The 14,438-nt window shown below is 40.2% G+C and overlaps 1 protein-coding gene across 8 annotated transcripts in view; it reads left to right on the plus strand.

Annotated features, from left to right (window-relative positions):
• The window catches only part of MYO5A (myosin VA), a 197,095-nt gene that overhangs the window by 121,004 nt on the left and 61,653 nt on the right, over positions 1-14,438 (plus strand). For all 8 annotated transcript variants that reach the window (XM_043471955.1, XM_043471953.1, XM_043471956.1 and 5 more), the window contains exons 15-20: positions 5,234-5,395; positions 6,593-6,690; positions 8,697-8,783; positions 8,872-8,980; positions 11,180-11,391; positions 12,918-13,074. In XM_043471955.1, the coding sequence (XP_043327890.1) occupies positions 5,234-5,395; positions 6,593-6,690; positions 8,697-8,783; positions 8,872-8,980; positions 11,180-11,391; positions 12,918-13,074 (825 nt within the window). The remainder of the gene's footprint in view (positions 1-5,233; positions 5,396-6,592; positions 6,691-8,696; positions 8,784-8,871; positions 8,981-11,179; positions 11,392-12,917; positions 13,075-14,438) is intronic.

The following is a 14,438-nucleotide window of genomic DNA, read 5'->3' on the forward strand; positions in this document are numbered from 1 at the left end:
CCCTTTTCTTCCTGCCCTCAATCTTTTCCAGCATCAGAGTCTTTTCCAACAAGTTGGCTCTTTGCATCAGGTAGTCAAAGTATCAGAGCTTTAGCTTTAGTATCAGTTATTCCAATGAATATTCAGGGTTGATCTCCTTTAGGATTGACTGGTTTGATCTCCTCACAGTCCAAGAGACTCTCAATAGTCTTCTCCAGCTCCATGGTTCGAAAGCATCAATTCTTTGGTGCTCAGCCTTCTTTATGGTCCAACTGTCATATCCATACATGACTACAGGAAAAACCATAGCTTTGACTATACAGATCTTTGTTGGCAAAGTGAAAAACCATGGAATTCTAATGGTACTACTCTAAATAATTTAGCTTACACTGAGCATTCATCGATTCTTATTCCCCAGGCACCCATAATCTTTTGTGACTTTATTCTGAACTTTTCTGATTGGCTAGTGAATCCTTCATTTCCAGAAAGTAGCTGTGCATTCTGAGGAATCATTTGGGGTGACTTCCAGTCTCTATGGGGCTTCCCAGGTGGCACTAGTGGTAAAGAACCCGCCTGCCAATGCAGGAGACATAAGAGACATGAGTTCGATCCCTGGGTTGGGAGGATCCCCTGGAGAAGGGCATCTTCTCAGTATTCTTGCCTGGAGAACTCCTGGTTAGAGAAACCTGGTGGGCCACAGGGTTGCAAAGAGTTGGACACTACTGCAGCGACTTAGCCAGCACAGCCCGTCTCCATAGCGCTGCTGCAGTTGGGGTAGAGGGGGTGTGAGATGCACATCCACTGCTCCCAGTCAGCAGAGAAAACCCACCCAAGGGTATGAGCTTCATATTTTAATTTTTCTGTATCTGATAGGAAGTAAGTGTAACCTACTGCTGATTTGTACTCTTGGAAGTACTAACTTTAGAAGATCAATATTTGTGTTATGTGCTTTATTTTGTGGTGATACAGTGTGGGGTTCTGTTTGTGTGTGTATCTGCTTTGTCTTGTTTTTTTTCCTGTAGTTTTGCAGCTTCTGGCCAAAATTGTCAACCTAAAAAAGAATTAAGGTATTAAAAAACTTAACAGAAGGTGTCTTAATTTATATTTTCCCACCATAAAAATATCTTCTGTTGCCACATCAAGTATCAAGAAACACATAAATTGGGACTTGACTAAATACTATTAAATTGTAGTTCTACCAAATGCCATGAAAAAGAATTGTAACCTCTGCTCTCAGTGTTGCTAATTGATAAGGGGAAGCACAGTTCATCTACTGAGCTTATGCTGCAAACCTCTCATCTGTAAAATAGACTCATGATAGTATCTTCTTTCAAGTGTTGTTATGAAGATTAAATAGGTTGTATTAAGCTCTCAGAGCAGTACTTCATGTATAAAAAGTTTAATGAATAATGGTGTTGTTACTGAGATGATTTCCCACATCTTCATGAAGCAGTTACTTGGATGCTTCTGTCTTTTTTAATACTATTTCATAGACATATAGGTTCAGCCTTAAACTATTCAGATTCCTTTCTTAAGTATAGACAGATCAAAGAAACAAGATGGAATGTCCAGGCATATCTACCTACTTATATATCTGACTGTTTCTCTGCCTTTCTTTCTTCAAATAAAGTTGGAATCCTCAGTCAATAGGATGAGGAGTGCTGAGACTGTGTAAGCTGGTTGGTTTGAGATCCATGAGGAAGGCCAGTGTGGCTGGAGTGAGTAGGTGATGGTAGGTGAGTAGAATGTGTAGGATGGGTAGAGAGAGGCCACTTTTTGGAGGGAAGTATGGTAAAGAGTTGGAGAAGGAAATGGCAACCCACTCCAATATGCTTGCCTGGAGAACCCCCACGGAGCCTGGAGTGTGCTACAGTTCATAGGATCGCAAAGAGTTGGACACAACTTAGCAACTGAACAACAACAACAATGGTAAAGAGTATGGATTTTATTCCTGTTGTTTTGGAAAGTTTGGACAGTTTTCATATGGGGGATGATATGCTATTGTGTGGAGATATGGGGAAGGCTGGAAATGGGGAGTAGTAATCCAGGGAAGAGACAGTGGATTAAGATACTGAAGTTATAACAGTGGAAATGGCTTATCATTTATTTGTGGGGAGAGTTGACAGGTCTTGTTGATGGTTTGAGTATGGAGAGTGGGAAAAGGGGAGAAATTGAAGATTATTTCTGTGTTTTGGGCCTCAGTGCTGGATAAATAATGGTGCCACTTACTGAGGTGAAGACATAAAAGATCAAGCTTTGAGAGAAAGAATCAAAAGAGTTCTGACTTGGACTCATGGAGATGGAGAACAGACTTGCGGTTGCCCAGGGGGAATGGGTTGGGGGAGGGATGGGGTGGGAGGTTAGAGTTAGCAGATATAAGCTATTATATATAAAGTAGATTGGGCTTCCCTGGTGGCTTAGACAGTAAAGCGCATCTGCCTGCAGTGCGGGAGACCCAGGTTTAATCCCTGGTTTGGGAGATCCCCTGGAGAAGGAAATGGCAACCCACTCCAGTACTCTTGCCTGGAAAATTCCAAGGACTGAGGAGCCTGGTGGGCTATAGTCCATGGGGTCGCAAAGAGTCGGACATGACTGAGCAACTTTACTTTCACAAAGTGGCTTAGCAACAAGGTCCTACTGTTGCAGCACAGGGAACTATATTCAATATCCTATGACAAACCATAATGGGAGAGAATGTGAAAAAAGAACATATATGTATGTATCAGAGTCACTTTGCTTTTAGTGGAAATTAGCATGACATTGTGGATCAGCTATGCTTCAATTAAAATAAAAGTTCTGTCTTGGACATGTTTTGCCCAAGATGGCAATTAAGTAGTCAAGTGGACATATCATATAGGAAGTTGGAAATGTAAGTCAGCAGGTCAGAAGGAAAGTCAGAGTAGGTCATATAAATTCATAGTCTTTAGAGCAAGATGGCACTTAAAGCAATAGCACTGGATAAGATTGCTTAGTGAGAACAAGTAGGTTAAAATAGTAGAGAATAAGGCTTTCAACTTCTGGAGATTGGCCTGAGGAAGAACCAGGAAAGAAGTCTGGAAAAATGGCCATGAGGAGGCAGGAACGCTGCCTAAAGAAGAAATCTTAGAGTAGTTTCTAATATGACAATGTAAAACCCACTTTTTAGAAATGGAAACTCAATGTAGAGAATTTTAAATTCATAATTTGTATAAAGAGGACACAAAACTTATGCATATACATGTGTGTGTGTATATTCTGAACTCTCAACATTGAGTAGTTTTCTGGTAGATATTGTAGAGATTTAGTTAAATTGTAGCACCAGTGGTGAATATGATATTTCAAACCAGCTCTGTTAACCATTGTACACAGAAGAGACAAAAACAAATTTAGGTAGGCAGTGCTAATGTAGAGCTACCAACTTGTAAATGATAGAACAGTATAGATAGATTCCAGAGTACTTGGCCTATTATCAAGTAACTTAACATCTTAACTCCGTGCTGAGTTTTCAGGTCAAATCTATTAGGAACTCTTATTTTTCCCTTTGTAATACAATATAATGGTAAAACATTCCCCCCTCCCCTACTTTATAGCCAACCAAGCTATATGAACTCTGTAAATCAAAGGATACATTCATTTGTGTAGCAAACAGCCCACGCTATATGAACTCTGTAAATCAAAGGATACATTCATTTGTATAGCAGCCGTTATTGGTATGTCATATATAACAATTTGTTATATACATCATGAATTATATCCTAAAGTATCCTTATAGTTAATATACACATTGTAGCCAACAAAATTAACTGATTTTGTTGTGTAATGAAAAAATTCTCTTAAGAAAATTATTTCTTCTGGAGATACTCTGAGATTATTAGATAAATAATTGGTTGTTGCAATTATACTTTGACTTATAAGAAGGATTTATTTTATTTCTATGGAATGCATCACTATTGTAAAGATATGTACATATATCAAAACATTCCTGTTTATTAGTTTGAAGTCTCTTTTGTTCCGTAAATTTTTTTCCCAACCACTTTAACTTATACTATCCATTCATTTATTAACTACCAGATCTTTTAATAGTCTTTCATTTCGTTATCCTGATAGAACACAAAATTGATTGCAGGAATTATGCAGTTAAGTTATAAATCCTTTGAAAACAAATGCAAAGCTTTACTCTTTTTCCTATAATCCAAACTACTTTCTAAAAATTACTATTAACTCATGATTTTTTTAAACCTTATATTGTAGAACTAGTTCTTGACACCCTTCCCTATTGTAATGTTTTTTAGCTGATGCTAAAATGTTTAAAATTTATTTTTATTTATTTATTTTTTTTAGAGCAAATATGTCAATTTAATTCAATATTCGGATATATATTTGGGGGGGGGTTAGTCCTTTCTTTTTTTTATTTTTTTGGGGGTTTTGTCATACATTTATATGAATCAGCCATAGATTTACACGTATTCCCCATCCCGATCCCCCCTCCCACCTCCCTCTCCACCCGATTCCTCTGGGTCTTCCCAGTGCACCAGGCCCGAGCACTTGTCTCATGCATCCCACCTGGGCTGGTGATCTGTTTCACCATAGACAGTATACGTGTTGTTCTTTTGAAACATCCCACCCTCACCTTCTCCCACAGAGTTCAAAAGTCTGTTCTGTATTTCTGTGTCTCTTTTTCTGTTTTGCAAATAGGGTTATCGTTACCATCTTTCTAAATTCCATATATATGTGTTAGTATGCTGTAATGTTCTTTATCTTTCTGGCTTACTTCACTCTGTATAATGGGCTCCATTTTCATCCATCTCATTAGAACTGATTCAAATGAATTCTTTTTAATGGCTGAGTAATATTCCATGGTGTATATGTACCACAGCTTCCTTATCCATTCATCTGCTGATGGGCATCTAGGTTGCTTCCATGTCCTGGATCTGAAAGAGACACCTGCACCCCAATGTTTAAAATTTAAAATCGATGGGCATTTCCCATGGATTAAGATTTCAGATCTCAGCAAAGCAGTTTTGATTTCATTTTCCCCAGAAAAGGTTGTAGAATTATTGCATTTTCCACCTATATTTCTGTAGCACTTATGTCACCTTCTGCTCATATTTTTGGCTCCTACCACAGATATTGATTATTTCTGGAATGTGACTCTGAATGGAGTTACTTAAGGAAGGGAATCACTATGGATTGCAAATCATCCTAATGTTTCTGTAAAGATTTCCATTTGAGTTTGGGTTCAGAGTGTGATTTCCTTTTACTATTTCTGACTCAGTTTAAGATGCTACCAGAATTATTTCAAGACGATGAGAAGGCCATCAGCCCAACCTCAGCCACCTCTTCAGGGCGCGTGCCTCTCACCCGCATTCCTTCAAAGCCCACCAAAGGCAGACCAGGCCAGACGGCCAAAGAGCACAAGAAAACAGTGGGGCACCAGGTGAGTTCCGGGAGCCGTCGCTGCGGTGCTGCTTCCCTTATGACTCCACTGGGGCCTCAGGTCTTCCTTTGTCAGCCTCCCAGGTGGGGTCCTCAGGTGACAAGAGGCTGGAGCGCTCCCTGTGAGAATGTGGAGCTCTGTCCATTCATACTTCCATACTGCTCCTCTCATATCACAGACCCATGACTGTAGAAGCTTTGCCCAAAATCATTTTTTCTACATTTTAATTCTTCTGGTGCACATTTTCCCTCACAAACCACTGCTGCCTTTGTTTTGGCCTCTGGCTGTTTCCTCTCTGGAGTTGTACAATTCCTGCAGCCCAGGAACCCTGCCCCCTCATTTCTGATGTCTTGTGCACCCCGGGGTAGGTGGGGGGGAGGCACGGGAAACATGACAGACAAGCTTTGTGCCCGAACAAGGGTTTGGGCCTTGGGCAGGAGACTGCGTGCTAGTCAGTTTGTTTTCCTGAGTAGACAAGAAGCAGGGCCTGACACAGGCCCACAGCCCTCAGCCTCATGCCATGTCCCTAGAGGTGACCCCAGCCTGGCTGTATAATCTAAGATTCTCCCCCTCATTTCCTGTACTTTTTTGAAGTCATCTGCTACTTTTTTCAGTATTGTACAGCAAAATTCCCACTGTACATGATTAAATGACCTTAATATCCTTAAAGCAAGGTTGTATTTTTAGTCAAAGTTTTGAGTGTACAACAGAAAGCCACAGAAATCTGTATTAAAAGTGGGGGTGAAATGTGTGTGGAAGAGTGAACCCTAATATAATAATAATGATGCTGTGTCCAAATAGGTTCATCAACTGTAACAAATGTACCACTGTGATGGGGAAGGTTGATAATGGGGAGGCCATGCCTGTGCCAGGGCAGAGGGTATGTGGGAATTTACTGTGTCTTCTGTCTGACTTTGCGGTAAACCTTAAACCACTCTAAGAAAATAAAGTCTATTTTAAAGAGTCTGAGGGAGAGGGGAAATTAAGAATTTCCCACAGAGCAGAGTAAGCATATGAATGGTAGGGTTTAAGGAAATTTCAACCGAAAGCCCTAGCAGCTCCACTACTGGGGGCCAGTCAGGTTCACAGGTGGCTAAGTCATCTCCACTAGTGCCATTAGAAGAAAAGTTTAGGTTGTTTTATGTCATCTTTGACTTTGACAGACCTTGATGTGCCTTTCTGCTCTTTTTCATGCAGTTCCGAAACTCCCTCCACCTGCTTATGGAGACCCTGAATGCCACTACCCCTCACTATGTGCGCTGTATCAAGCCTAACGACTTCAAGTTCCCATTCACGTAAGTATTTCTCAACTGCTGAATTTAAAAGGATCCATATCTCATAAGGATTGTCGAACCAACAGCTGGGAAAAAAAATACATGGGTGAATCTTCATCCCTTGTAGAAGGAAATGACTAGTTAATAGAATTTTTTTCAGTTTTTGTTCCCTTTTAAGAGTTTGAAAACAGGGACTTCCCTGGTGGTCCAGTGGCCAAGACTTCACGCTCCCACTTGTTGGGGCCTGGATTCAGTTCTTGGTCAGGGAACTAAGATCCACAGGCCATGCAGTGTAGACCGAAAAAAAAAAAAAATGTGAGAACAAATTAGCATCTGGCCTTCTGACAATTTTAAACATTTGAGGTCAACCACAAAGTTCTAGTTCTACTTTCTATTTTGAATTTACTTCAGTTTAAGATCTTTTTGGTTAATTTGGGCTTCAGTTAAAACCAGAGCTGGGTGAGATAAGATTGCTTTAGCAAAGGCTCATAATCATCCCTGCTGCTTTTCAACTGTTGAAAGCATCAGAGGAGTCTGCTTTTTACCACGTATCTTGTCCTCCATCAATATCATATGTGACAGGAAGTTTTTTCCAAAACAGAAACATTTCTCTAATTTTGAAGGTAATGCATGCACATTGTAAAAACAATTTTCAGGAAATATAGAATAGTATAAAAGTAAATGAAAAAGTATTTCATTATACCTAGAGAGGTAATAAGTATTAACTGGCATAGATCCTTCTTGATTAGTCCTTCCCTGCTCTGTGTGTGTATCTGTGAGAAAGAGAGAGAGGTTAATAAGAGAGAAGGAATCATGCTGTAATTGCAGTTTTACTTCATTTTCAACTTAATAAATTGTGACTGTTTTCCATTTTCATAAATACAAATCGTTATCACCATTTTAATGGCTATATCATATCCCATTTTAGAGACATACCGTCACTCATTTAAGTTATTCCCTGTTGATGGCCATTTGGGTTATTCCTTGGCTATGATTAACATCTCTTGCCAAACATTTCTGTATATTTGCCTGCCTGAATATCTCCTTAGACTGCTGTATTTCTAGAACAGGAATTTGTGGGTCAAAGATCAGGCACCTTCCCAAACACTGTAATAACTCCCACTCTGCAGCGTGTGCGTGCTCCTTCACCTATGCCCCTGCCACTCCTGCCCGCTGGAGATTCTGCCTTAGACTGCAGGGCACTTCTCAAAGACTGTTGTATTCTTCTCATTCCCAAGAAGCCTTTCTGGAGGAGCTGAGAAGCAGGAAGAAGCTTTCATGCCCTGGGCAACTCTCCTGGACAGCTCCAGGGCCCGTTACCTTGCATCAACCAACCCCATCTCCCATCACCAACAAAACACTGAGAAGATAGCACCACAGCAGCCTCAGATAGGTCATTCAGGGCATAACTAGGGAGTAAGGGGAGTGATCATCCTGTAAGAAGCAGGCCTTGCTATTTCCTTTTTTAGTGTCAATTTGACATTAAGGTGCTGTTTATCTAGAGTGAACTGCAGGTAAGATATAAAATATTTTTCACTGACATGGACACTGTTAATGATTAGTATGTATACACTGAGTTAAATAGCTTTTAGAACACCAGTAATTAACAACAACAACAAAAAAAACCAACTGGGGCACGTTTAATTTGTTCTTCTTGTTAAAGAAATCTCCAGAGCTGGCCGGTCTTTATTCTGGGGTAGCTCTGTCTGGTGAACTAAAGAATTATGAGACCAACTAGTCAGGCCAAGGCATGTAATGAGTATCACACAGTACAGAGGAGCTTGGGCTTTTTAAATAAGCTCAGTGGTATTTCTTATGAGTTTTTGGTGTATATTCTTACTGCTAGTGATCTTCCCCACTCTCAAAATGGAGTTTTCAATTTTGAATCAGTACTCCAACATTTGAATTTTTTTTTCTAATTTATTCATTTGGCTCTTTACAAAAGAATTCAGTCTCTGGATTGAGGACAGTAGTTTGTGGCTAGAACCAGATTTTTGTGTGCTAATGATTTCTACCTTTACTCATAGGTTTGATGAGAAGAGGGCAGTGCAGCAGCTGAGAGCATGCGGTGTCCTGGAAACCATTCGGATCAGCGCAGCAGGTTTCCCCTCTCGGTGGGCCTGGCAGTTTTCAAATACAAGGGATCCTCACGGGGGAGGTTCCTGCTCCTTTAGATAAGCTGACATGAGTTTCTTTTCATAGGTGGACTTACCAAGAATTTTTCAGCCGCTATCGGGTCCTAATGAAGCAAAAAGATGTGCTAAGTGACAGAAAGCAAACATGCAAGAATGTTTTAGAGAAACTGATAGTGGTAAGAAAGATTTTCACTCATCTGTATCTGAACAGATGTTTGCCAAAGGCCTTGTGATTATAACCTGTACAAGTCCTAGGGGTGTCCAAATACCGCTAATTCAATGAATTCAGGAGTGGGAGGGTAGAGAGGCACACTGTCTTGGAGTTCAAGGCTCCCTGTCTCTACGATGGAAGGACTAGTGAGGACAATACAAGAAACAGGATGGTGAGGCCTGAACCCAGACTTCAGATGCATTCTTTTTAGAACTGGGTCATTTTCAATAAAAATTTACCAAGTACTTACTTATGAAAGACACCAGGCCAAATGCTGTGTGATTAAGAAAAAATAAGTCTTAGCCTCAGGTAATATAGTGTCTTTGAAATCAACACATTTTAAAGACAAGTATAATATACCTTAGTGTCTATGAAATCCTGAGTGAATGAGACAAGAAATCAGAGGAAGACAAAGCCACTTCTGCTTTGGGAAGGAGGAACAATTCATGGGAGACATGTATTTTGAGTCAGGCCCTGAAAAGTGGGTAAGACTGTATAAAACCGGAAGGAGACTATCCTAATAGGGAGCAAAGCACATGGAAGCAGGAAAGCATAGTTTTCTCAAAAAACAGTACAGTAGGATTTTTGTTTTTGCAGTAAAAAATTGGTGCCTGGGGAGTAAGGAATTCGTTAGGAAATGGGGGTTGGTGTTTGAAGGGTCTTGCCTACCAAGCTAAGGCATTTGCAGACTTTAGAATGCATCAGAGTCACCTACAGGACTTGTTACACTACAGATTGCCAGACCCCACCTCCAGAATTTCTGATTTGGTCGTCTGGGATGCACCCAATAATTTGCACTTCTATCAAGTCCCCAGTGATGCTGATGCTATTTTGAGGACTACACTTGGATAGCCACTGATATATGTTGTGGAGAATTTAAGATTCATGAAATGTCTTTTAAAGGATATTATATTTTCACTTATTTGACATTAGGTTGGATGAATTAACTCACTTTGAAGTAATTAGTAATAATTACTAGCTATTAATTAGATGTAATATCTCTTCTCTGGTAATAATTTTTTTTTTCTTGAAATAGCTTAGGCCACTTTCCTGGTGATGTATAAAAGAATTGGGTCCATTTTGAATTGGCCCAAGTCCTTTCTAGGGAATGAAGAGCAGAAAGTAGGGACAGTCATCCACACCAGCTTCTTCCCCCAGACCTCTGCCAGCTGAGCTTGGGGACCACAGGGCAGAGGAGGGCAGGCTTGGGGAGCAGGGAGATGGGGAGCTGAGATGAGATGGGGCTGGGAGAGGGAACCACTTACTAGCTTTTCCAGCTAGCTTCCTTTGTAAGATTTATTGATTTAAACTAAAATAGTTTTAGATGTATGTGATTTCCTATTTTCTCTTTTCATGTACAGATAGAAAATATTAGCTTACAGTGAAAAGTTATTTTCTCTGTTTTCACATCGAATTTCAGATCACAATATTGATTGTTGCAAATAAACTCTACTCTTTTGATGTGAGATGCTTAATTAATCACATGCTTTTAGATACGTTGGGTCAGAATGTAATAGACCAAAAATAGCATGCCTATCTATCTGTGTTTACTGCTCAACTTTGCTTATAATCAGAAGTCAGTGAGCATTATAAATGATTATATTTTTGAAATTTGTAGACGGACTTACTATTGATAAAAACAAGAGATAACTGTTGAGAAACTTAACTCTTAACATGAATATGCAGCATTTTTTATCTTTTTGTTTTTATTTTGTATGTATTACTTCCTGCCTTTTTCTTCACACTGGTGTTTTTGTCCCTTCAGCTTTCTCATGGAACTCACAGCCCGATGTAATCCTTACAGTCCGGGTCAGTCAGAGGGAGTGTGAGCATCTCCATTTCCTTGAGATATTTAAAATACAAACAAGCAAATAGTAGCTGCCTATAACCCACAACCAAGTTTTGGGCCTCAGATAATAATTCCAGGTAGACTAATTCTGGAAAATAATTCTTAAACTGCAGTTTTCCTTAAAGTCCCTTCTATTCGCTCAACTTGCCTAGGATCAAAAAGCTGGCTCCATTAGATACTTGTGATGTAGCCCAAGTTTTAGCTAATAGTTTCATCCCTTTACTGATTCTGCTTTTAGACATTTTTTTTCTCTTTAAAATTCACTTATTTGGTCATCATTTCTACTTCTGAGTATGTAGTTTCTTCCAAATACAGGACAAGGACAAATACCAGTTTGGGAAGACAAAGATCTTTTTCCGGGCTGGTCAAGTGGCCTATCTAGAAAAATTGAGGGCAGACAAGCTGAGGGCTGCCTGTATCCGGATCCAGAAGACGATTCGAGGGTGGCTGCTGCGGAAGAAGTACCTGCGCATGCGCAAGGCTGCCATCACTGTGCAGAGATACGTGCGAGGCCACCAGGCCCGATGGTAGGTGTCCTGGTGGCGTGTACACGCTGGCTCAGGGAAAGCCGAGATTGGAGAGTGCATCTGATTTATTGTCTAAGCCAGGACAGTTTGGGATGGGGTGGTCACCCTACCACTTAAGGCAGTTCAGTTCGGTCACTCAGTCGTGTCTGACTCTTTCCAACCCCATGGACTGCAGCACACCAGGCCTCCCTGTCCATCACCAACTCCCAGAGTTTACCCAAACTCATGGCCATTGAGTCAGTGATGCCATCCAACCATCTCATCCTCTGTCATCCCCTTCTCCTCCTGCCCTCAATCTTTCCCAGCATCAGGGTCTTTTCAAATCAGTCAACTCTTTGCATCAGGTGGCCAAAGTATTGGAGTTTCAGCTTCAACATCAGTCCTTCTAATGAACACTCAGGACTGATCTCCTTTTGGATGGACTGGTTTAATCTCCTTGCAGTCCAAGGGACTCTCAAGAGTCTTCTCCAACACTACAGTTCAAAAGCATCAGTTCTTCGGCACTCAGCTTTCTTTAAAGTCCAATTGTCACATCCACTCAAGGCAACACCTTACCTCTTCTTAGTTCCAAGTAATTAACTCATAAGACAGTTAAATAGAATAGAATTTCACTCACCTTTTTGAATCAGATTGAACCTCAAAAAAAAAATACAAATTACTGTCTACTCATGTCCTCAGTATGTATTTTTTATACATTTATATTGGGCTTCCCTGGTGGCTGAGCTGGTAAAGTATCTGCCTGCAGTGTGGGAGACCTAGGTTCAATCCCTGGGTTGGGAAATCTGCTGGAGAAGGGAAGGGCTACCCACTCCAGTATTCTGGCCTGGAGAATTCCATGGACTGTATAGTCCATGGGGTTGCAGAGAGTCAGACACTAAGTGACTTTCTCTTTCACTTTTAATGGACTTGAAGAAATCATCTGTAAATTAGGGCAATCATGAATATAACCTGTTAAGAATGATTCCATTGAGGTGTTTTTAGGAGCAATAAGCTGAGAACTGTAGAAAAGAATTAACTTACATGTGATTACATATTAGGATAGTTTTAATTTAGAGCTATCAGAAGACATGAATCAATGATAAAGAACTTATGCCCAAGTAAATAGACTGAGGAAAAACATCATGCATTAGCAATGGATATAGCTCAGGAAGCTGGGGATAAGTAGGTATGGTATTACTGTGTAAACTGGTCCGCTGTGTAAGGTGGACATAGCCTGGGGTAATGAGCACAGTCCTAAAAGGAATAAACCTTTATGACCTTTAGCTTCTTGTAAAATCGAGTAATATGGGACAGCCCACATTTTAGGGTTAGGTAAGGCTCATTTGAGATAACAGATGGACAGATATTCGGGGATCATACAATAACTACAAATATAAGAAATATAAATGTTGATTTAACATGTATGTTATTAGAATAATCAATGGAAGTGCTACTTATTATGCCAAGATACTGGTGCTTTCGTCCTCTACAAAACATGTTCCTGGGTTTTTCTGACTCCTGACAACTCGCCACTCTTTCTCTACCAGCTATGCTAAGTTCCTGCGCAGAACCAAGGCAGCCACTATCATTCAGAAGCACTGGCGCATGTATGTAGCTCGCCGGAGATACAAGATCACGCGGACTGCCACGATTGTCCTTCAGTCTTATTTGCGAGGCTACTTGGCCAGAAATAGGTATCACAAGGTGAGGCATTGTTTTCAACTTTTTTATTCGTCCCATTAACATTAATCAAACTCCACGTCTGTACAAAGTGCCACAGGTCCTCCTACGGATGTAGGACTTGTATGGAGACAAGGAAGATCCCCTGGAGAAGGGATAGGCTACCACTCCAATATTCTTGGGCTTCTCTTGTGGCTCAGCTGGTAAAGAATTCACCTGCAATGCGGGAGACCTGAGTTTGATCCCTGGTTTGGGAAGATCCCCTGGAGAAGGGAAAGGCTACCCACTCCAGTATTCTGGCCTGGAGAATTCCATGGACTGTATAGTCCATAGGCTCACAAAGAGTTAGACATGACTGAGCGATTTTCACTTTCCTTTTCAACCAACAATTGAAATATATTTTTAAATATTAAATAATAAGTACATATTTATTTATTTATTAACATGACTTGGAAAAAGAAAGCTTACCTTTTTTATTCCCTTTGTGTATGTAATTTGGGGGGGCGGGGGGAGTGACTTTTTAGTTTCCTGTGGCTGCTGTAATACATTACCACCAACTTGGTAGCTGGAAACAAGAGAAATTTCTCATTGAACTTTCTCACAGTTCTAGAGGCAAGAACTGTGAAAACAAGATGTCAGCAGAGCTACACTCCCTCCAGAAGCTATGGGGAGAGGACCCATTCCTTGCCTCTTCTAGTGCTAGAGGCCACCAGGATTCCTTATACTTTTGTGCCCATATCACTCCAAGCCCTGTCTCCATATTCATTCACATCATCTTCTCTCTGTGTCTAACTTTACTTCCTTTTGTCTGTCTCTTGTGAGAACACTTATGATGGATTTGGGTCCCACCTAGATAATCCAGGATAATCTCTCCATCTCAAGATCCTTAACTTAATTATACCTTCAAAGACCCTTTCCCCAAATAAGGTAACACTTACAGATTCATGGAGGAATCTAGGGGTCTTTATTCAGCTAATTATGGTGAGCTTTGAATAGGTAAAGTATATGACAGATGAACAAATGATTAAGAATGAAACAAATTTGGAAGAACTTACCATGATAAAGTGAAATCAAATGTAATATCAATGTAGTTAAAGTTGTATTAACTGGAGTATGATGCTATAGAAATATTGGACAAGTAAGCTTTATGTCTAGCATAATCATTATGACTAGAGATAGTGGATCACCAGATTAGTCTTACCTAATCATCACCTCTAACAATATATGGTCTGGTCGATAAACATTTTTTCTCTCTTTTATTTCAGCAAGGTTTTGAGTCTGTTCTTTAGGTTCATCCACCTTATTAGAACTGACTGAAATGTGTCCCTTTTCATGGCTGAGTAGTATTCCATTGTATGTTTGTACCATAGCTTCTTTTTTTTTTTTTT

Source organism: Cervus canadensis, chromosome 6 (genome assembly GCF_019320065.1).
Source record: "Cervus canadensis isolate Bull #8, Minnesota chromosome 6, ASM1932006v1, whole genome shotgun sequence".
Taxonomy (NCBI): Eukaryota; Metazoa; Chordata; class Mammalia; order Artiodactyla; family Cervidae; genus Cervus; species Cervus canadensis.